Genomic DNA, 23,210 nt, shown 5'->3' with positions numbered 1-23,210 from the left:
TTTATTTATAAAAATTATTTATTTATTTATTTATTTATTTTTGGCTGCGTTGGGTCTTCGTTTCTGTGTGAGGGCTTTCTCTAGTTGCGGTGAGCGGGGTCCACTCTTCATCGCGGTGCGCGGGCCTCTCACTATCGCGGCCTCTCGTTGCGGAGCACAGGCTCCAGACGCGCAGGCTCAGTAGTTGTGGCTCGCGGGCCCAGTTGCTCCGCGGCACGTGGGATCTTCCCAGACCAGGGCTCGAACCCGTGTCCCCTGCATTGGCAGGCGGATTCTCAGCCACTGCGCCACCAGGGAAGCCCAGCACCATACTTTTAGACGAGCGGTTGCAGAAGGCGCTCTGCGGGATGGCCAGGAGCCGGCTCTGTGAGGTCTGGAGGAAGAATGGCCCAGGAAGAGGGAAGGACGAGCCCCCATGGCACGTTGAAGAAACAGGAAGAAAGCTAGTGTCCCGAGCACGTGGCAGAGTATAAAAGATGTCAGAGCAGTGTCAAAGATCAGACCATGGAGGGCCTCATCGCTGGGTTATATTTTAAGATGATAGAAAGCCACTGGAGAATTTTAAGCCGAGGAGTGATGACTGTGGATGGAAAGAGAAATGGCTGTGGAAGATGTGCTTGCAGGCCTCTCGGCCAGTCTGAAAATACAAGCAAAGGTTTTTCTGGTAAAAATTGCAAAATGGATACAGAGACGAGACGTGTTCATCCAGGAGGAGTCGTGTAATTGCTACTCATCAGAAGGGTGAAAAGACATCACTGTGGCTGCCGGGGGATCTCTTGAGTTCAAACGTTCAGTGAATGTGTCTAAAATGTATACTCCAAGGAGCAGCCCACAGCCAGGCAAGACCGGGGCAGGAAAAGGATGTGCATGTGAGTGAGCATGGGCTGAGACTTAGAAAGCAGCCACTGAAAACAAGACTTTTTGCTTTTGTTTTGTGAATACATAAAGAACAAGAAAATATGACAGGGCAGAATAAAGCCACTGCCTGGAGTAAGTAGCATTCGCTGATTTGCTCACTTAATCGAACATCTGTTGGGCACTCATTATATGCTGAGCAGTCTTTTAGGTACCAGGGATGCCACAGGCAGCAAAACAAAAATCTCTCTCCTCATAGAACTTAAGTGGGGGGCAGGGCGCACAGGGGAGCAGTCGAGAAAATAAACAAAATAAGTAAAATACTTAAAATGTTAGGTGGCAGGAGATGCCTGAAGAAAAAGAAAGCAAAGAAGGGGAATAGGAAGTTTGGGGGTGGGGAGTGATTTTTAAAGAAGGTCATTTCATTACTTGGCTTTTATTTCAAGTATGATGGGAAAGCCATTGGAGGGTTTGAGTAGGGTAATGACGTTATCTGACATTTTAAAATAATTACTCTGGTTGCTCTGAGAATAGAGGTAAAGGACAAAACTGAACAGTTTTCAACACCTTCACTGCCGTCACTGTAGCTGTGGCACCATCCTCTCTTGCCTAGATTATTGCAGGGAGGCCCGATGAGGCAATTTCAGTGCTGTAGGCCGAAGAAGATGGTGTGACATGAATAAACAAAATACTCAACTCTTGTTGTGTTTCCTTCTTGCTAGAGGATCAAGAAGGTGAGGCATTCTAAGCTGTTAGCAAGAAAAATATTGTAAACATTTGCCACAAGTGGAGGCTGGATCCAGAAACAAGAGTAGCCAGAAGGTAGTTAGAAGGGCGGGACCGAGTGGGTGGGGTGGGGGGGGACCTGGCCTGAGAGCCACAGCAAAGGAGTGAGAGGGGAGGTGACTTAGAGTGCAAATCTCAGAGGAGAGGATGCTTTTGGTGCAGCCCATGTGACCAGGTGCTGATGGGGAGCAGTGAAGAAGGTCATCAGGAAGTAGGTAGGAGTTGTAAGGTCAGGATTCCAGAAGCACCATCACAACATGTAAAGTTGCTGAGAATAACATGCAGGGGAAAGAATGGGAAAGCAATCTGTAAACCTAAACCGAAGTCCTCAGGGAAGGTGGGAGAATGCCCTGAAAGGGGAGGGAGGGGTGTGGGAGCAGAGGAGGGGCAGAAGGAGAGCTGCGGTCTGGAAGGGCCAGGCTGATGGGGGAGCAATCAGTGCCTCTCTCTTGCCTTAGGAGTGAGAGCAGTTTGAAGGATCCGCATCCCCTGGAGGTTGTATAATCTGCGGAACAACTTGGGTTCACTAATAAGTCAAGCTCAATTAGCAATCTCCAACGTTTTGATAGGGTGTCTAGGCTGGTTGATCGTGGCAGTAGTGTACATGGATGTATTTTGACTTTGTAAGAAAGTTGATGGTTTCTTCTTTTAGTCTTTGGACAAGATGGAGAAATACTGTGTGGACAGCAGTTCAGTTGCTTCATAGATGGCCTGAGAGCTACACCCAAAGAGTCTAAAATTCATGAGGACAGTGTCTCTCTGGATCAGTGTTTTCAGGCTTTTTTAGTCCTAAATCACCCCCTGCCCCACCACCCAGTAATTTAAACATGGATATCTCATTGTCTGCCCTCTGCTGTTGAGTCTGTCTTCTATGTTTCCACCAGACAAGAACACGATTTTTCAAATTGCACTTACTTTCATCCACTTGCCTTCAAAAAATATTGATATACCCTTTGTCTGGTTAGGTTGACCTGGAGGAAGGTCTCTAATGGCTTGGTTCTGCTTAGCATTGTTTTTTTTTTTTTCTTCAATGACCTGGATGAAGATGGCAGAGCTGGTTATCAAATTTAACGTGACATAGCATAGAAGGAGAGCTGATTTGTTTGGATGAAAGGATATGGATTCAGATGTCCCTTGGTGGGTTGGAACGATGGATTGAAACTAGCAAGATAATAAGGGCAATGGAGTTTTCCACTCAAAGTAAAATATTCATTGCATGAGTGTAAACTTAGAGGAAGACGATGAGTCAAGAAACCTTCTCAAGTCTTTTTTCTTGTGGACTGACTGGGGTTTTGTTTGGTTGGGTTTTTTGCTTGTTTGTTTTCACTCATTGTTTCATTATATGACCCTAAACCATGCAGAGACGTGTACCTGCACATACCGCCAATATAAGCTACAGTCATTTAAAAAAGAGCAAGGTCTAAATCAAAGAAGTAATCATTTCATTCTTTTGTGGACCACATCTTAAGTGTTTTCAGTTCTGAGTGCCATTCTTTGAGGACTGCGACAAACTAGAAGGCTCCGAGAGGGCCCCTCGCGCAGTATTTGGTGCTCAGTTAATAAATACTGGTTGAATGGATGGTTAGGGATGGTGCCTCAGGTCCTGTGAAGGACAGTTGATGAGACTAGGAAAGAGGAAACTTTGAGATAGCTCTCTTCAAATATTTGCAGAGCTCTGAAGTAGAAGAAAGACTAGATTTCTTTCATGTTTTCCCAGAAGACAGACCAACACATCAATGGGTGACTGGGTCAATTTAAAAAAGAATTTCCCGGGGCTGTTCTCCAGTGGCACTGCAAAGTTAGTCCGGTAAAGCTCCTCAGACAAAGACTATCTACAGCAGCCCATTCGATGACAGAGGCCAGGACCAGTGTGAGGGGTGTTAAAGGAGGGATTCCTGCATTTGGGGTACAGCCAACTTAGTGGCCTTCTGGTCTCTTCCAGAGCTGGGCTTCTCCTTCCAGTGGGTCCAGATCAATGGTGCCTTGTCTTTTCAGCTTTGCAGAATCAACGCTGCAAGGGGAACTATTACACTTACTTTTAAAAATGTTTAATGGAAACTTCTGAGGATACCGCCTGGAGTTAGGGAAAGCCCTTTAATTTATTTAGCCCTTTTTAAGCCTTGCATTTTTTTTTTTTTCTCATCTCATCCTTGTGTCAGTTGGCCTCATAAATATTCGTAAAGGAATTGACCCCAAATGAGAGTCTAAATATCTTTCCTAAGCCTTTCAGTTTTGCTTTCTTGTAACAAGTAATTATTTGAATATGATCTCTGGTCAGTTATATTATTGTAAACTAGTGAGTAATCTATTTGGGGAGGTTTTTCTGGGGGGTGTTGTTGTTTTTTGGCCACACCGCGAGGTTCGCAGGATCTTGGTTCCCCAGCCAGGGATTAAACCCGGGCCCTGGCAGTGAAAGCGCTGAGTCTTAACCACTGGACCGCCAGGGAATTCCCTGTTTGGGGAGTTTTTAAAAAAATTTAATCAGGATTTCGGGAACCGTAAGATCTGACGTGAAGGAATAGACTTTATCTCTTCATCTTAGGCCCTAAGTACGTCGATGTCCTAGAGCTCTCAAGCTTCCAACCTCTCTTATCCTCTCACCTCCCCCAGCAGAGAGGAGTGGAAGCCAAGGACACTTGGGAAGCGTACAGATTCAAGCCCACAGCCTAGACATGGACTACGGATGTAATATGAACAGCAGAAGCTGAGGTGGCCCCTTAAGCTGCAAGACAGATTGAGGGAGGCCTGCAGTCTGTGGGAGAGGACTCCGTCGGACTCCTTGGCCACAGGCAAAATGACCTGGGAAGCGGTGGCTTCCGCAACTTCCCTGTGTTCTTCCCTGTAGGCTGTGTTGGGGAACAGCTGCTGGTTTTGTCCCCTCATGGTCACCTTTTGCTCTTTTGCCTCACACAGAAAATTCCCCTTCCTTTTCTGCCAAAAGTTCCCCATCATTGCCTGCTTTTTACCCACTGGGAGGTGGGCAATAATGGTCTCATTTGAGACTCCTCAACTAGAATGAGAAACCTGCAGAGCTAAACCCTGACATCACATTTCTTTGGTGTGTTTTCTGGGACAGTCTGAGTTTAGCTTAAGGGCCGCTGACACGGGATACGATCTCGGGAGAGTAACGTAACCTCTCTGGGCCTCGATCTCCTCATCTGTCAGATGGGACACTGCAGGGTCTTTGAGAAATTTTAGACGTGGTACGCAAATACCCAGCCCAGTGTCTGGCCTTGTACAAGGTGTTCAGTAAGTTACAGCTGAGGTCACTATTATTAGCTGTCATTGATTTACACCGTCTTTAATCACGTTACCAGTTTTAACTCTTGAGTATTTTGTTCTTTGTTATTTAAGACTTTAACCATGGTGGGAAGTCCACTGACCGTCACGTGATGATCTGTGCTTCAGACTCTGAAAGCCTGCCGGGGGGCAGGTGGTCTGCTTTCTCTTCTTATTTGTAGCTATTCACCCTGGTCATTTGTTGGGGAGGGGCGGGGAGGGGGCTCATATTTGATTGAAAACCAACCATGGCAGGAACAGAATAAACCTTTCTTTCCCAGAGCTGTCTTTTCTATTTTCAATTTTTTTGTTGTTCTTGAAGATGAAGAAACAGGGGCTAAAATGTAATATTAGCACTTGTGGTGGTCTTGTTCCTGTGGGTGACAACGCCAAGATGAGTGTTTGCCTTTCAGAGCTGTGGTGACACGGACTTCACTCTCCTGAAATTCTCTGCCCTGAGAGAACTCGATTGCCTGGGCTTATGGTAGAGTCAGAGGACAGTTTTTTGCTGCCTTTTCAAGCTTGTTCAGAGTGCTCTTAGCCTGTCTCCGCTGAGCTCTAAGTAATTTCCAGTCCTTGATTCTAGAGCTGCCACCTTCTGCCTCACAAGTGATTCCAGACTCTGTGCCTGGATCTCCAGGCCCCAGCCCCTCCCTGGGGACCGTCCCCACTGCATCCTCCTCTCTGTCTGAACCTGTCTTCTTACTCTCCACACTTCCTCCCTTCGGTCCCCAAGCCCTGCTTGTGCCCACTACACAGCCTTTCTCAAGGCATTACCCCCTTTCCCTTGAGCCATGTAGTCTGTCGTCTTTAGGGTCAAGGTGACAGGGGGCTTATTGCTGAACCGATTTTGAATGTTAGCTAATGATTTGGGTCTGCAGTAGTGGTTCTCAACCGTGGCTGCACGCTGGAATCACTTGGGAAGCTTTAAAAAAATTCCTGGTACCTGGGTCCCATCCCCAGAAGTTCACATTTAATTGCTCTGGGATGTGACCTGAGCATCAGGATTTTTAAAGCCTCCCCAGGTGATTCCATATGCAGCCAAGACGGAGAACCACTGGTCTACAAACTCATTCAATCCCCAAGTGGAGTGCATTCTAATAATAGCTCTGTTTGGTCCCCAAGTGACTTGGATACCACAGTGTCTTAAATAGTTCATGGGAGTATAGAAACATCACAGTAGCTATTTCCACTTTGTGTTAATTTGGTAGATTTGGGGGAAGGAAATAGTATGGTTCCTTTTTCGAAAATTCAATTCATGGCATACCGCTGGGCCCACTTGACGGTAGCAGCAGCAGCAACTAGCTTTTATCAAGCTCTCAGCATGTGCCAGGCACTGGGCTAAATACTTCCTAAGCTTGTCACATTCATCAGCCCATTTTTATCCTCACAACAAGCCCAGGATTTTTTGGCCTCTCTGCTTAAGGAGGAAACTGAGGTCCAGAGAGGCTTATCCACTCGCCCAGGGCTGTACAGAAAGCAGTGCTAAACTCAGGCGCAGACACATCCAGTGCCAAAACTTCACTGTTCCTCTACCCTCTGGGAAAGAACTTAATAACTTCCTAGAAAATAAGGATGTGCCTGCTTTAGCTTTGGGGTTGAGCCCTTTTTCAATTGGGTTGCATTCTTTTGTATATCAAGCTCCTTCATAAATTTGATGTCAGGTTCACTCCCAAGCTGCCTAGATATATCCAGGACCAGGGGGCACGTCACAAATTAATTTTTTTTCATGCACTCAGGAGATATTAGTTGAGAAAAGCTTCTTGCTTCTAGCCTCTAACCTAGCAGAACCTACCCCATCTGTTACTTAGTCTTCCTACCACTTCTCTGAGGAATTGAATAGGCAATGTTGTCCCCATTTTGCAGAAAGGGGGACTGGTGTGCCACGTATTAGCTTTCTACTAAATACTAGCGATGGCTACCACTTCTTGAGTACTTACTAAGTGCCGGGCTCTGTGCTAAGCTCTTCACATCCTGTGTGATTATCCTCATTTACAGATGAGGAAACGTAGACCCGAAAAGGTGGAGCCACTTGCCCAGGGTTATACAGCTAGTAACTGGGTACCACGTCTGCTTGTTTGTTTTTTAACTTCCTTGTGAGCAAAATCGCAAGACGTGGCCTTCGTTTGCTCGCTCACCATAGCCTGGCCAGCCTCTGCTGTGTGTGTCGTGGCATCTGGACAACCATGTCTGGAATAAACCATTGAAGCGTGAAGTGGATTTTCTTTCTGTGTGTTGAATGGCCATTTAATAGCTATCGTGAAACAAAGGATTTTCTGCCAACCTTGAATATCGTGCTGAGGTCAAGCAGGCTCTAAATATTCCTTCTCCAGCCGTCCCAGCACGAGGCTGCTTTGGCGTAAACAGCCCCCGAAGGTGAGGACTGGCTCTTGGAGCAGTTTCACCGTCCCCCCGCCCGCCCCCCATCCATCGCTGAGTGCTGCTGTTTCTTTCGGTTCCAGATTAATGACAAGAATCCTGCCACTGCTGCTGGGGAGCTTCATTACCGCACGGACACTAAATGCTTAAGACAGGAACCTATCACCCCTGCTCGCTAATTGTGAATATGCCAGCTCGTTTTGTCTCTCTTCAAGCCTGTAATGACTTGGTATTTTCTGGTTCGTTAAAATATGTACACACACACAGACACACACAGACACACACAGACACACACACACACACACAATATGACTGTTCATACAGAAAGAGATCCGCAGTGTGGTGACCGGACGGAGTCTCAGGGAAAATAAAGTACCTGGCGGCCTGTGTCAGGGCAGCAGGTCACTAATTGAGTGCAAACCTTTTTTTTTTTTTTTTTTAATGTTGTTTATCCCCCTACAGGGCATACAAAACCATTGAGGAGGATGACTTGAAGTTTCCCCTTATATATGGAGAAGGCAAGAAGGTAGGCACGTGCCCGCCCCGGACTCAGAGAACAAGGCTCTGTCTCCACGGAGCCCGTGGTGATCTGTGTGTTCCACTCAGCAGCTCACGATTTTATAGCCTTGACAGCTTGAAAGAATATCCCCTCCATCATCCTTCAGGCCTCCTGTCTTGAGGGTCCAAGGAGTGGCAGGGTCGGGGGCCGGGGGTGGTGAGCATGAGGGACTAAAGTCAATTTGGTGAAAATGACATCCCCCTTCTCAGTCCATTTGAATAACTTTTTCACAGCGTTTAAACACGACCGCTTTCACATACATCATCTCCTTGTGTATCTGACAACAAGCCACGAGGCAGGCAGAGCTGGCTGTCTCATATCCCTTTGGTAGATGAGGCAGCTGGGACTCCGAGGTTGAAACTGCTCGGGCAGTCACGCGGCTGGCGAGGGGTGGTACCAGATGTGGAGCCATGGCCTTCCGCTTCCTTCTCGCGCCCTCACAGCCCACCACGGAAGCACAGGCTTTGCAAGGTGGCTTCTCCACTTGCCCCCTGGAAAGGGGACCCGAAGTTCCACCCTGATTACACTATAGGATCACATGGACCAGATCCCAGGCGGAGATAGCAAAGGCCATCCACCACCAGCTCCCAGGGCCTCAGTCAGAATCAAACATTGCTGAGCTGGAGGAAGGCCGTTGATCTTAAAGTGGTCGCTGAGCAGAGACCGGAGAGGGCTGCAGTCCTGGAGCAGAGATGGGGATGAGGAAGCTTGGAAGCCAGCTCCCAGGAAGAACAGACACCTTCCGAGTCATTGCGTTCTCCCTCCAAACACGAATACATTTCAACTAGGCGCTGAGAGTTGCAATTAGAAGTGAAAAATGTGGTCACATTGAAAAGAATCTTCGGCTGAAATTTTTTTCAGCATTTGATAGCTTTTATCAGGATGAAGTGACTCATAAGAAAACCGAAGGAGGCCTTCATGGGCAGAACTTGAGTGTACGTGTGGGCATGCGCATGCGTGCGTGCGTGTGTGTGTGTGTGTGTGAAAGAGAACACACAGGATTAGGTTTTGGGCTCAGTGTAGCCCAGCAGTGATTTCACTGGAAGGAGACATTTCATGGAGGGAAATGACACACAACGATTTGATCAATAAATGCATCATTTTCCAAACTAACTTGCCCCATCCCTGGTTGAGAATCATGACAGGGAAGAGCTCTACTCTTGGTAGGGTTTCGTGTATCTTTGTGTAGAGTGGGCACCATCAATGCACATCACTCAGCCCAGTGATCTACGCCTACAGCTGCAGTTCTTTGTGGTGCTGAAATTCTCAGTATTACCCTGCTGCTACCCAGTGAGCCCCAGTAAGCTCCGGACCACATCCTGTTGCCTTTGTATCCTTGGTACCTGTCCAGCCTGGTACAGACACATGGCAGGCCGTCAGTAAATGCACATGACACATGGCAGGCCGTCAGTAAATGCATGAGTATTTAATAAGCTGTTCAGTTATGTTCAGTGTACTCTCCTTGGTACAACAAGAAAGTGGATAAATGTGTTCTTCAAAGATTAGCAGCAAAAAGATTTCAAAGAGCGAGGGTTTTCCCAGTTCAGCAAACAGTTCAATTCACCAGGACATCATGTTCCTCTAGCATTTCAGTTAATTAGGGCTTGACAGTTCTGTGATATGTAGCTGACAAGTTCAGTCATTGTACCTGTTGACCTATTTAAAAGCCACTGTGGCGTCAGTCTGCTCCAGGCCTGCCCTGTACCAAAGTAGCATGCCCCCTCTGTCCCAGGAGTCCGTGATCTCTGGAGAAAGCTTTACAACACATCAGTTCTGTCTTGATCTTTTACAGGGCTTTTCTCCTTCCTCTCTGCACACACCTCCCCAGAAGTTTCAGAATACTTTCACTGCTGTTACTTTTCATTTGATTTCTGCCAATGCTTTGAAGGACTTGTGTGGGACATGTAAACAAGTTCAGTAACTAGCAGAAATATCAGATTTCTTTGGACTAAAACATCCAACCAGAGAAGGTGCCACAGCAGGAAGGAGAGCAGAACGGCTACGAGGGACTCAGAATGTCCACGTTTAGAGCTGAACGCGTCTCAGCTAGAAGGGAGCTGGGCCAGGCCCCCAGCAGAGCAGTGCCAGACCAGAGGTCCCCAGGTTTACATTCCTGTGTCTGCATTTCACCCCCTTTGATTCTTGCCTTTGAAATATGTGTTACGGTTTCATTTCCACTCGACTGTAAACCTGCCCGCCTTCTGATGTGAAACCAGCTCCAAAATCCACAGCTTTTTGGGGGAAAGTAGGATGAGGATATGGTAATGTGTTAGATTCACGTCTTAGCGTTTATAAGTTATTCTTATTACCCAAGCATTAGAGCGAGGATTCAAGTTCAGGTCTTTGAACGATGACGCTACACCAGGTATAGTGTCGCTAATCCAGGTGTTAGAGCAGTGGGCGTCAGTCCACCCAGAATGCCTGTCACTCCATCCCTCTGTGTTTACCTGTCTTGATGCTGGATATCCTTCTGCACAAAAATGTAGTGCCCCCTGCTCCAGGGAAACTTCTTAGTAGAATTTTTACCTCCTCTGAACTCATACAACCCCGTTGTTCATGTGTCTTTCAGCACTCAGCCATATTCCATATGTTGTTAATTAGACATGTACCTCTTAGCCTCCCTCACCAAGTTCCTTTGTAGGAGAGACCAGGCCTTAGATATTTGTCCCCCACAGCATGGTGTCTGCACATAGTAGGTGCTCAATAAATGTTTGGGTAAATCAAATCTGTGGCCTCCCAGGAGATCATTGGGCTGACAGTGTAGGCATTAGTTTAATCGTATTGCTTCCTTAAAGCATTTGGACAACCACGTAGAGAAAGCTACAGATGGTGTGGTCTCAGCTATAAGGTCTCTGTGTGTATTTACAGCAAAGTGACCTCATGTTCCTTTCCACCCAGATGGAATTTGTGAAGATGTTAGCAGGACAGGTTATAGAGTTGCTAATGGTTTATTTTCTCCAGCCATAAAGTGTAATATATGAGCTTTGGGTGGGCAGGATCTGCCTCTGACGTTTTTACATCTTTTATCACAGAACTAGAGACGTAGCAGGTGTTCAGTAAATACTTGAAGGATGGGTGTATAGCAGATGGGTGGGTGGATGGCTGGATGGGGGGATGGGCAGATGGTTGGATTTGGTCTGAATTGATTTCAGTAGCTGTAGACATCACAGATGTATTGTATTTAGTTTATTGGACACCCTTCCCTCCAGTCTCTGCAAAAGAAATCTGAAATGAGACAGCAGCAGTCCATTCGAATTAAGATAATTGCTAGAAAAGGCACTCCTCAAGTATGCAAGTGACCTTGGTGGGCCCTTCCTTGGAAACAAGTACCCACAGAAGTTAGCAGCCAGGGGCATGGAGAGGGGCAGGAAGAACCGGAAAATGACTGCTTCTCTCTTAGCCCGTGGCAGCTACACTGTGGTGGGAATACTTTCTCTGTGTGCGTGTGTTTCTGACGACCCTCTGCTTATGCTCTTAGGCCCGAGTAATGGCGACTATTGGAGTGACCAGGGGACTTGGGGACCATGACCTGAAGGTGCATGACTCCAACATCTGCATAAAGCCATTCCTGTCTTCAGCGCCAGAGGTACCGCATGAGGTGTTCGTTTCTATTCGGTACCAGAACATGTTTTCTACATTGTTCTTCCCATGACTCACACGCCATATCCAGACGGTAGCCAACTTGTGTCACATGTACTTCTGCAGTGTCTCTCGTGTCTGTTTCTTTTCCCCACTCCATTCTCACTTTGACTGTGCTGGTTCCTCCCTCGTGGCCTCCCGCCCAGACGGCTGCACAGCCCCTAGTGGCATTCCTTGCCTCCTCAATCCAGCCCACATATTGCCATCAGGCCAATTTTCCTAAACAACTACTCTTGACACCTGTTTGCTCAGAAACCTTCAACAACACCCCAAGGCTCAGAGACTAAAGCGCAAACTCCTTCACTTGGCATTCAAGGCTTGTTATATAATTTGGTCTAACTTAAAAAAAAAAAAAAATCTGATCTTTGTTCCCCTACACCAGCCAGAATGAACTTGCTATTTTTTGTACGTGACCTTCAGTTTCCCATATTTGCTCAAACCATGCTTTCTGCCTCGTATGCCCTTCCTCCCCATCTCCAAACATCTGAATTCTCCTTTTTCTCTAGAGTTTTACTTAAATGCTCCCCCTGCTTTCCCCTCCCCCAACCAGAAGTCATGTCTCCTCCTACTCCAGATACATGTAGAGCAGCTGCCTCTTACAGCGTTTTCACTTTCTGCCTTGTGGCATGGTGGTTCGTGTGTATACTTTGTCCCCTCTTAGATTTTTAATTGCCTAGAAAGCTGATGTCATTCAGTTGATGTTTAGAGAAGTTAACTGAAAAACAAGTTGTCATATATTTGGTTTAAAAAATCATTTTTCTTATAATACAGGAAACAATGTCAAGTTCTATTTCAAGGTGTATCATTTAGAAAAGATACTGTTTCTAAGTGATAGAAAGCTGTAAGTAACAGTAGTTTAGGGGTATATCTTCTGACATATCAAGGAGGCTGGAATTTGGTGGTTGTTCATGTCGGTGCAGCACCTCCAGTGTGCCAGGGGTGACACCTCTGCTGCTTTTTTTCCTTCGTACTTGCAAGATGGTGACAGCAGCCCCAAACATAACTTTTTCATGCAAGGCAGGAAGGAGGGTACAGCCTATCTGTCCCAGTAGACATTCACTTGCATCTCACTGGCCAAAACTGTCACATGACCGCTCCTAGCAGCAAAGTAGGTTGGGAGAGTGAGAGAAATGTTTGCAATTTGTACAGTAGAGGAGAGCCAGGGAGGGGTGAGTCGGGAACCAGCGGTATGTGCATACCGTGTAATGAACTGTTGAAACGGTGCCTCGCACGGGAAATGCCCTGAATGTTTAGACATAGCTCCATCTGCATGTTCTTCCCAAGGGTGGGTGCTGTGTTTGTAGCGAAGGCTCTTTTTGTTGGAGGAAACAGAAACCCACTCATGCTGACTCAAAAAAAGGAGGTGTTTATTTTAATAATGTCGGAAGAGATATTTATGGGGTCCACAAGAAGAACCCTTGAAGAGCCAGGCGTTATGGGAGCGAAGGTGGCTCTGGAACCCAGGCAGCCCTGAGACCAGCCATGCTCCATATGTCTCTGCCACCAGACAGCCCAGGTTCTGACTCCCCCAACTGCACGTTCCCAGAGAGGAATCTCATTGGCCCGACTCACCTTTTCTACGAGGTCACAAGTGACTTCCCAGCCTGTAGACTGTGTCCACTCCAGAGCCAGCGATGGGCACCATCAGCCACCCAGGCCTACCCCTTTGGCAGGGCTGTGAGCAGGGCTAGTTCCTGTAGAGTCCCTTCTTGCTGAGGCTGACATCTAAAATAGATCTAGCCCCACAGGAGGTTAAGAGGTTAAGAGAGGGAAATCTCTAGTAAACAGCAGGCGTGGAAGATACGCACATTTCCTGATATCACCCAGGATGTCAAGTGAGGTCAGCTTGGTGGAAATAATAATTACCATCTGCAGATGTCTCTCTTTTCGCCTTCATAGCAATTCTGCATGGTAAGAACCATGATGATATAAAAGTGTCCAAGGTTCCCTGGAAGTTGGCGGATCCCTGCTCCCTCTATTCTGGCCCACAGAAGGATCCCTGAATTACTGCTGAAACTCCTCCTGGCCAGAGAAAACCAATAAATATTGGGTTGCCCAAAAAGTCCGTTCAGATTTTTCCATAACATCGTATGGAAAACCCGAACGAACTTTTTGGCCAAGCCAATGCTAGACTCATGGACGTCTATATTTTCCCCCTTGGGAGGGAGGCATTTATCAGGCATGTTAAATGGTACTGTCACCTTTCTAGTTTCCAAAACACACAGGTAAAGTGTGACTGTGTTGGGGGTGAGGGCTTCTCAGGAAACACTCATTAACCATTTTGCTCCTTAAAGGAGAGTGAAAACCTTCTCACCCTCCCCACCCCCCATACACACACACACACACACATTTTCTATATAAAGTGAGAAGTTTGGTTTGGTTTTTAGAAGAATCATCTCTATGCAGTTAGGTTATAGATCTTCCAATCACTGTGCTACTGTGGATCCCAAGAAGAGACTGTAGGTTTAAAACTTGGGCCAGCATGGCAGAGTCCCCGAGGACTGATGAAAAATCTCAGTTGGTTGATTAGAAACTTCATGTCACCTGTCTGGAAGTCTGGGCTGGAAAATATACTTTTTTTTTTTTTTTTTACGTGCAGCATCTCATTTAATCCTCACAACAATTCTGTGAGGTGTGTATGGTTTTTATACCCATTTTACAGACCAGGAAATTGAGATCCAAGGAAGTAAATTAACTCCCCCATGGTTGTATAGTTATTAACTAACAAGATGATCCTTGTACTCAAGTTTATCCAATTCGATCACGCTCTGTAGGAGAGGGAAGCTGAGTTCAAGGAAATCTTTTTGGGTAGTGTTGAAGGGACCCACTGAGTACTGTTTCAAGGGGCTCTGAAGAGAGTACCTCTGTCTTGGGACCTTAGTGGCCAGAGTTCCTCAGAAATATGGCCGGCCTCAAACTGCAGTTGTAGAAAATGATGGTGTGGTAGAAAAAGTAATTGGTAAAGACAGGACTGGCCTTCTGTGTGTGCCACCCTAGGCCAGACAGAATTGTGCAAAATGAGATTGTGCACCTATAATTTAGCTTAATGGGTATGTAGTGTAAATCTCAAGATTCTTTTGCACGAGATTAAAATTGTTGTACATTTTAAATGCTTCCAGATGGAGAGGCCTTAGCCAGAGCCAGGAAAAGGGGAGGAAGGTTAGAGGGAAGAGGGGGGAGCAGCTTGAATCAGCTCTGATGCAGGAGTGCAGAAGAAAAGATGGGTACAGGGAAACCCCACATCCCCAGTCTTGGGGCAGAAACTCCTTTTCCCTGGGTGGCAGTGATAAAGTCAGACCCTGGAGAAACAGCTAGGGGGCTTCTGTTGGGAGCCCACAAAGCTGGGTAAATTTATTTAAACCATCTAATAAGGAATAACTGGCTCCCTTGCTGCGTTTATTCCCCCACCTGCACCCCAAGCCTACGCTGGCTTTCTAACCGTGACTTCCTAAGAACATTCCCCTGCTACGCTTCATCTTTGCCAAGCATGGATCTTTATTTCACATTTGGGTTCTAAATTTCAAACTCAGCTCAGGCTGGTAGTTTTAACAGTCGCAAGGAAGTGGAGTATGTGTTTGTGTGGGGGGGTGGAATGTGATTTAGTTCTAAGAAAAAAGGCTCAAAAATCTTCTTGGAAATCAGCATTGTTCCCATTCATCATTGTAGCTCCTAATTTGACTTGATGAGTTAAATAAAAATAAATCAAAACCATGTGGATCAAATTTACGTAAAAAATGCACAGGGGTTTAAAAATTAGAGAAGCGTTTCTAGCCAAACACATTTTTGGTTTTGCTGAACACAAGGCACTGGAAAAATCTCGAGTTTGCCAAACCCAAAGAGCGGCCGCCAGGTTTGCTGAGCCTCCCACATATCTTCCCAGGTCGAAGGTAGGGAATCTCTGGCCGAGAACTGAATTCCACAGGAGGCCCCCATCAACCCAGCGCGGGTCTGTCCGCCGAGCGTAGGAAGCGTTTTGACCCTCCCCTGGTCCACGGCATCATTCCCCCGTGTAACTGGAGCCTCTCCTCCGTAAGGGAAACACCCGCATCAGGTCTCCCATCCTCTCGCTCAATGAAGCTCATCGCTGTTCAACATTTGTGTATCACCCTAGAGTTCAAGTGGAGAAGGAGAGGATTTGTGAATTCAGAGTCACTCTGCACCTTCTTTTCCAGCCGTTCTCCACCCCGTCCAGCACTCACCTCATGACCTATTCCTCAGACAGCGCAGCCCAGGCCCGCAGCCTAAACCTCCAGATGTTCTCTACTCCGCACCCCTTTCTGGCCTGTGACAGGCCCTCCCTAGAGCTAGGATTCCTCTTAATGTCTTTCTTGCTTTCTGGCCTCTCCTCCAGGACTGTGCTGTTGACTTTAGGCCCCTTTCGGGCTCTTGGAAGAATGAGGTCTTTTTCTGTCTGGGGGCCGGTTTGCAAAGCCAACCCCATCAACTCAGCAGTACCCCCCCCTCCCGCCCCTGCCAGACTGAACCACAAGGAGCCTGATTTTCTCTTGGCTTCATTTTTCCTCTCCTTGGTGTTCAGGATTCCTGTCAGCTGTTTTCTGTGACTCCAGCTCACTCATTTAGGTCATTCTGGGTTCTCTTCATCTAGATTTTATTTTTTTCTTTCATCTGAAACAGGCTTCTCTAAAAGAAGGAAGACCTTAGGCTCCAGTATCTGAACTCCCTCCCTAGCGCCGGCATTACCTGTGACCTCTACAAGTTCTTTCAGCCTGCTTTCCCCCTTCCTGCAGGTGGGGTGGAAATGCCTAGATTGACAAGGTGCTGGGAAAAACAAATGAGAACATCTATGGAATTGCGTGGCACAAGGTCTGGTACATGGTCAGAGATGGTCAGTAAACATTAGTCTTCCTTATCCACTGGCTTCTGGAAGCCTTTGCACTTACAGAGGATTCCCAGTATTCACTTTCATGTGCAGAGAAGAATGACTATCTTGTTTGACACTCCCCTGTTGTCTCCCATGAAAACATGAACAATATTTAAGATCTCACGTTGACTTCTGAACATTTACGGTCTTCTGATTCTCAGTAGCTTTTCATGCCCCAAGCCAAAATCCCGTTTTGGGAATGAGCATGTTTTACTGTATTGTGTACTTTCTGCAGTCTGGCCAATTCATAAAAAAACAATATTGGTGCACAGTGATACGGGGAGATGGCTGGGCTACATTAAATGAAACAAAATACGATTGTATATATGAAAAGTTGATCATAAGTAGGTAAAAAAGTTATGTGCCTATGTATACACATATACACATATATAAAAATATAGGTCTTGAGAAGGAAATTTTCTCGAACGTTACAGTAATTATCTTTGGGTGGTAGAGGAGGAATTAAAAAATTCCCTAGACCCCTCAAAAATACCTTAGGAGGTAGTGTGATATTGTGGTTAGAAACTCAGACCTGGTAATCAGTCGTGGGCTCAAGCTCTATCTCTTTACTTACTAGCTGGGTGATCTTGAGAAAGTTACTTTACCTAAATCTCAGTTTCCTCCTCAGTAAAAAGAGGACACAGGGTTGTTATACCCAGGAACGCAAGGAACAAGTTAAACGACATATAAAAAGTACTTAAAACAGAATCTGGCATAATAAACATTAGCTCGTAGCTCCTATTCCATCAAGACCACAAAATCTCACTGGCTGTTTACACAGAGAGTAAACATGAGTCCAATCGTGTTTATCGAGGAGCACAGTGGGGGACATGTCCTCAAGGAATTAGAATTTTTGGCCACTTGGAAGGCCAGAGAATCGTCAGCCATAAACCCTGTGAGTCCTGCTTCCTAAGGGACTAGGGGAATTCAGAGAAGGGAGAGAGCACCATCTAATCTGAAGAAGAAGGACAAGATAAGTAGAACAAGGAAAAGAAGGAAGCAGTAGTGAGTCTGGGGTGAAGTAAAATTTGCCTTACAGAATCAGTTTGGAAGATTAGCTTGAAGGGCTATTGGCTATAATCAAGCGAATTATCATGGAGGGCCTAGAACTGGACCCGAGGCAGCAGATCAGGTCTTCAGCAAGGGGAGCAGCATGATAAGTGAGTGTGGCGGTGGAAGGCTTAGCTTGTAACAGCACGTGGATGGGGGGTGCAGAGGGAGGGGGGTGCAGGCGGGGAGGCCACCGTAGAGGTGAAACCATGTGGCAGTGAGGCTTTGAGCTGGGGCAGGGACCAGGAAAGCCAAAAGGTGGCACATGGGAGAGGCATTTCACAAAACAATGTAACAAGAACCGAGGGCACACTCGATTTTTAGAGGATGAAGCAGGGTGAAATTTTTAAAAAATTAAAAATAAACTTTGCTTTCTAGCCTATCAGAAAGGAAGAAGGTTGCTTGTTGGGGTCTGAGGAGGAAAAATAATTTTATCCTTTTTCCCTCTGAGTTTTCTGAACCAATTTAAAAAACAGACACAGGAGTCTGGGATGAAAATAACTTTATAGCGAGGATAAAGTTAGACTGGAAACCGCGGTTTGGATCTAAGACCAAAATGGACTCTTTATTCCTCACCTCCAGCCCTCAAATTAAACTTGCCTCCTGGACTGGCTCTCATCTCCCCAGACCACAAAGGGAGGTTTTCCTGGTATTTACCTGCTGGAGGACAGGAACAGAGGGGCAGGTGCTGCTTATGGACAAGTAGGGACCAAGGAGAAAACTCCAGCGGGCTCGCCGTCCCACGTCCCTTCTCACCAATCCTATAGGGAGAGGGCCCATCGCAATACAATGCCTTTGTGCCTTTGTTGACTACAAAACAACTTAGAGGCTTAACGGGAGAATTTATTATTATCTTTCATACTGCTGTGGGTTGAATGGGCTCAGCTGGGTGCTTCTTACGTGGTCACAGTTGGATATCGGTCGGGGCTGGAGTCATCTGAAGGCTAGATGGGCTGCACGTCCAAAACGGCTCTCTCACATGGTTGGCAGTTGATGTGGGCTGTCAGCTGCGTGTTGAGCCGAGGCAGCTACACACAGCCTCTCCATGTGGTTTTGGCTTCTCATGGCATTACTGCAGCTGGATTCTGAGAGGAAACATCCCAAGAGCAGTGGTTCGAGAGACTGAGGCAGAAGCTACAAAGCTTTTTAAGACCTAGCTTCAGGAGTCCCATAACATCACCTCTTCCACATTCTGGTGATTAAGGAAATCACTAAAGCGGGTCCATATTTGAGTAGAGGAGACCTAGAATCCACCCTTGATGGGAGGAGCAGCGTGCTTGTACAGGGAGGGAAGGAAGCGATGGTGGTCATTTTGGAGACCTTCTACCATCGCCTTCCTGTAGAAGTGTCCTCCCTGCTGTGAAATCTTGAGGGTTAGGGTAATCATCATGTATCTTTCCAGTGCAAACTAATATAAGTTGATGCATTAGTTATTTACCTAGTTAATTAAGAAAGGAAACCTAGTTTGCAGTGTAGAGGCAGATTTACAATGATGCCAATTAATTAAATGTAAGTATCAGGGTCCTTCACTCAGACCAGCCTTCAATGAGTTCTGGTTGTTACTGGGAAATGTAGACAGTTCTGTGTGGTGAGGAGAGGCAAGGTTATAATCAGGAATCATTTCCTTGCAATCATTTCTCAAAAGAAAGGGACCTCATTTTCCATGGTTCCAGTAATCTGTTGCAATTTCTCTTCTCATTCCTAATAAACATTCACATTAGTATCTAAGTTTGTATTCATAATTACTTCTGTGTTCTTTTTCTTAAAGAGAGCTCCCCAGAAAGACAAATACTGTATCATCTCACTTATATGTGGAACCAAAAACAAAAAACAAAACCCCCAAGAAACAGCAACAGAAAACCAAAACGCAAAGAGATCAGACTTGCAGCTACCAGAGGTGGGGACAAAGGGGAATTAGAGGAAGGTGCTCAAAAGGTAAGACTCCCAGTTATAAGATAAATAACTACTAGGGATGTAATGTACAGCGTGATAACTACAGTTTCCCATATATTGTACTGCTGTACAATATACGGGAAAAGTTGTTAAGAGAGTAAATCCTAAGAGTTCTCATCACAAAGAAAAAAACATTTTCCTTTTATTCTTCTGTTTTCTCTTTTTATTGCATGTATATGAGAAGATGGATGGTAGCTGAACCTACCGTGGTAATCATTTCACAATATATACATCAAACCGTCATGCTGTATGCCTGAAATTTATACAGTGATGTATGTCAATTATTTCTCAGTAAAGCTGGGGGAAAAAATGCTCCCCAAATTGTACAAACTTCAGGCCTTACAAACCCTGGATCCCCCTGTACAAAGGGAAAATGATGAGTTCTGTCTAAAGATACTTTGATAATTTACAGCAGTTGTATTTGGCACTTTTTTTTTTTTTAACCAGTCTTATTGATATATAATTGACATACGAGATCGTATAAATTTAAGATGTACAGTGTTTTGATGTGTTATACTTACATACAGCTGACCCCTGAACAACATGAGTTTGAATGGCACGGTCCACTTACATATGGGTTTTTTTCCATATGTTATGGAAAAACCCAAATGAATTTTTTGGCCAACCCAATACTACAGTACTACACAGTCCGAGTATGGTTGAACCGCAGATGTAGAGGAACCACACATACAGAGGCTGACTATATAAGTTATATGCAGAGTTTCGGCTGCGCAGAGGGTTAGCGCCCCTAACCCCCTAGTTGTTCGAGTATCAGCTGTATCGCAAAATGATTATCACGGTAGTGTTAGCTAACACCCCTATCACATCACTAATTACCATTCCTTTTCTGTATAACTTGCAGGTATATAACCCAGTATTACATACAGATTATGTATATACATTATATATAGTGTGTATATGTGTGTGTGTGTGTATATATAATACAGTATATACACATTATATTTAACTATAATCACCATGCTGTACTTTGGATTCCCAGAACTTATTCATCTTATAACTGGAAGTTTGTGCCCTTTGACCATCATCTCTCCATTTCTCTCCCCACCCCCTCCCCCCTGAAAAACCACCACTTTCCTCTATGTTCTATGAGTTCAGTTTTATGGGCAGTTTTCTGACTCTCTTCTCTAGTGCCACATGTCTGCAGCATCTCATACATCTGCTTCTCAGTTGGGTTGATGCCCCCTTGGGGGTATATGCTCCCCTCCCATCACCACCACCACCACTTTGAAAATGTCTGGGGGAAAAACAATCACATGTTAAGAGTGTATAGAACTGCTTTCGTTGATTCTGGTACCATCTGACCTTATACATACAGGAGAGACTTCATGCCGTAGCCTGTCCATCTCCATCTCTAATTCTCCAGTCTAGCTGTAAAAAATCACTCGTGATGCACCTGTGTGTCATCCATATGGATGGTTCCCATTAGGAACTGTCTTGAGATTTGCTAACCAGCTATTTGAAATTTACTTGTACACACACCAGAAAGTCTAGCTTTTGAAATTTGTGGTCACACAAGGGAAGCGAACCTGTATATTGTGTCAAACATTCCTTCTCATTGGAGATTATTCCCTGCTGATTCTCTCCTGAACAATACTAATTTCACTTGAATGTTTCAAGTGAGTATCTTTCTTTTTTTTGCGTTAATTTATTGTATTACCTCATATAAGAATAGTTTGAGGAGTTTGTTAAAGAATGCAAACCCCTGGAATCCACTTCCTGAAAATCTGAATCACTAGGTGTAGGGTGGGGTCCTAGCAATTTTCACATTTTTAGTCACTTCTGCAGCAGGTGATCCAAAGACCACTCTTTGAATAACACTGTCATAAGCTGTTCTTCACGGTGTTTCAGGAACTTTAGTTTAATAATCCTGAAGTCATCCATGCTCTAGTCCTACATTGCATGATTCCTTCTCACCATGCCTGTGGCTCCGTTCTAGGCTGGTAGGTTAGGGCTACTACACACCTCACTCTCTGCTTGCTCACAGGTCTGCCGAGACCTGGGCTGCTTGCAAGCATTGGGGTTAACTTTGCCACATGACAGGTATCCCATAGCTTACCAGGGCTGATTGGGTCTCCTCTTCTAAGGCAAGATACACAGTAACTTGCTCTCCTGCTCACTGGAGATCCCTAAAATCCTGCCTTTGTGAAACGAGTCCTGTGAAGTAGTAACACACTGTGGTTATTAGGTTCAGTCCCAATGGCCAGAAGTAGCAGCTACAAGAATAAAGAACAGTAGTCATTTAATTATTTACATGCCGGGAGACCAGATAACTTACCCTCTCAACCGGGACATTTTTGAGAGTCAGTGGGGACACTATTAACAATTATGCTGGGAAAGCAGCACAAACCCAAACTATGTCAGGCAAACAGGGATGGACGGTCACTCTGTATCTGCCTCCCCCGCCTCCTAAATGGATTTGACATGACTCTGTCTACACGGCACCCATGTACTTTCACTCGCAGGCTGGGATTTCCTCTGACCCTGATCTCTGCAAACGGGCATTTTAATGAACACAAATGTAATCCTCAAATGACTAACAAGCTGGATTCAAGTCCATTTGTTCACTGATCCATTCAGTGAGCCTTGGATTCTATGATGAACAAGCCATTGGAATCCCAGAGAAAGGAGTAGATGATAGGAGTGCCCCCATCTGTAAAGGGAATTCCTTCCTCTATAGCTTACCTCCCAATGTTGTAAAGTTCTGGCCTCGCGTGGAGAAAAATGAAAGCCTTATGCTATCGCGGCCGGGCACTGGGTACAACTTTAGACTCTCTATGTACTACCTAATATCTTAGCTGGTTTAGAAACTTTTTCAGTTGTTAGATGGTATCCACCCTCAAAAGGCAAATGTTTATTTTGTCTGTAGACTCCAAAAAAAAAAAACACCAAACCTCAAGAATATCTGTGGTGCATTTCACATAGAAAATTATACCCACAGCCAAAACAACCAGCTCCTTTGGGGGTAGGAGGAACAGCCAACATATTTGTCATATTTTAATGTCCCTTGATTCATTTGCAGTCAGACGCTCTGAGGTCATGTGGTCAATCCCATCCAGGTCGAACTCATCCTGCGATGAAAGAGTCGGGGATGGTAGAGCCGTAAGCATCCCCAGTGGCCACATCATCCTAACCTTTCATTTCACAAAGGGAGACACTGAAGACATTTGAGAAGCCTCATCCCTTACCACTCCCCAGTGGAAATCCAGTACTGTAGCCAAGCCAAACTACGTAAAGCCACCCTAGCACACCAGCCCGCTCTCTCATTCCCAGGCGTTGGCCCCTGCAGTTCCCTCTCCATGTAAGATACGTGATGCCCAAAGTCCTCCGTCCTGACACTCCCCATCTGGTAAATCAGTACTTCTTCATTTCATACTCCCGGCAGGTTGTCAAGAGATTTTAAAATGTGAATGAACAAAGTGGTTTTGCCTAACTACTAAGGGGCAGAGGTGGGTCTCAAACCCAAGTCTTTTGCCACCAAATTCAGTGTGTATTTCATGACATCATCTAGTGTAGATAGAATCACAACAGAGAATTCGGGTGCAATCTTGGTGGCCTGCCAGCATGCCAGTATTGAAATAATCCACTCGGTTTGTTGGACTGTGACGAAATATGCTAGAGTTTTATTTTCTTCTGGTACAAGTGCTATGTTCAACGTTCTGCAGGTTGAGCTTTTGGGTTAGTTGGCCACGGAGGGTGGAGAGGAAAAGAGTTTGTACTCTTCTTATTTTCCACCACCTACTGGCAGCCTTTACCTTGGGGACCACCTGGCTTTTCTGCCAAAACATGATTGAGAGTCCCAATCACTGT

At 45.6% G+C, this 23,210-nt stretch overlaps 1 protein-coding gene across 3 annotated transcripts in view; it reads left to right on the top strand.

Annotated features, from left to right (window-relative positions):
- Positions 1-23,210, top strand: part of PPM1H (protein phosphatase, Mg2+/Mn2+ dependent 1H) — a 271,159-nt gene that overhangs the window by 216,445 nt on the left and 31,504 nt on the right. For 2 of the 3 annotated variants that reach the window (XM_036865627.1, XM_036865629.1), the window contains exons 7-8: positions 7,762-7,825; positions 11,337-11,444. In XM_036865627.1, coding sequence (XP_036721522.1) covers positions 7,762-7,825; positions 11,337-11,444 — 172 coding nt within the window. The remainder of the gene's footprint in view (positions 1-7,761; positions 7,826-11,336; positions 11,445-23,210) is intronic. The other variant, XM_036865628.1, reaches the window with a different exon arrangement.

This window comes from Balaenoptera musculus, chromosome 10 (genome assembly GCF_009873245.2).
Source record: "Balaenoptera musculus isolate JJ_BM4_2016_0621 chromosome 10, mBalMus1.pri.v3, whole genome shotgun sequence".
NCBI classification, from domain to species: Eukaryota; Metazoa; Chordata; class Mammalia; order Artiodactyla; family Balaenopteridae; genus Balaenoptera; species Balaenoptera musculus.
This window is presented reverse-complemented; position numbering and strand designations above follow the sequence as displayed.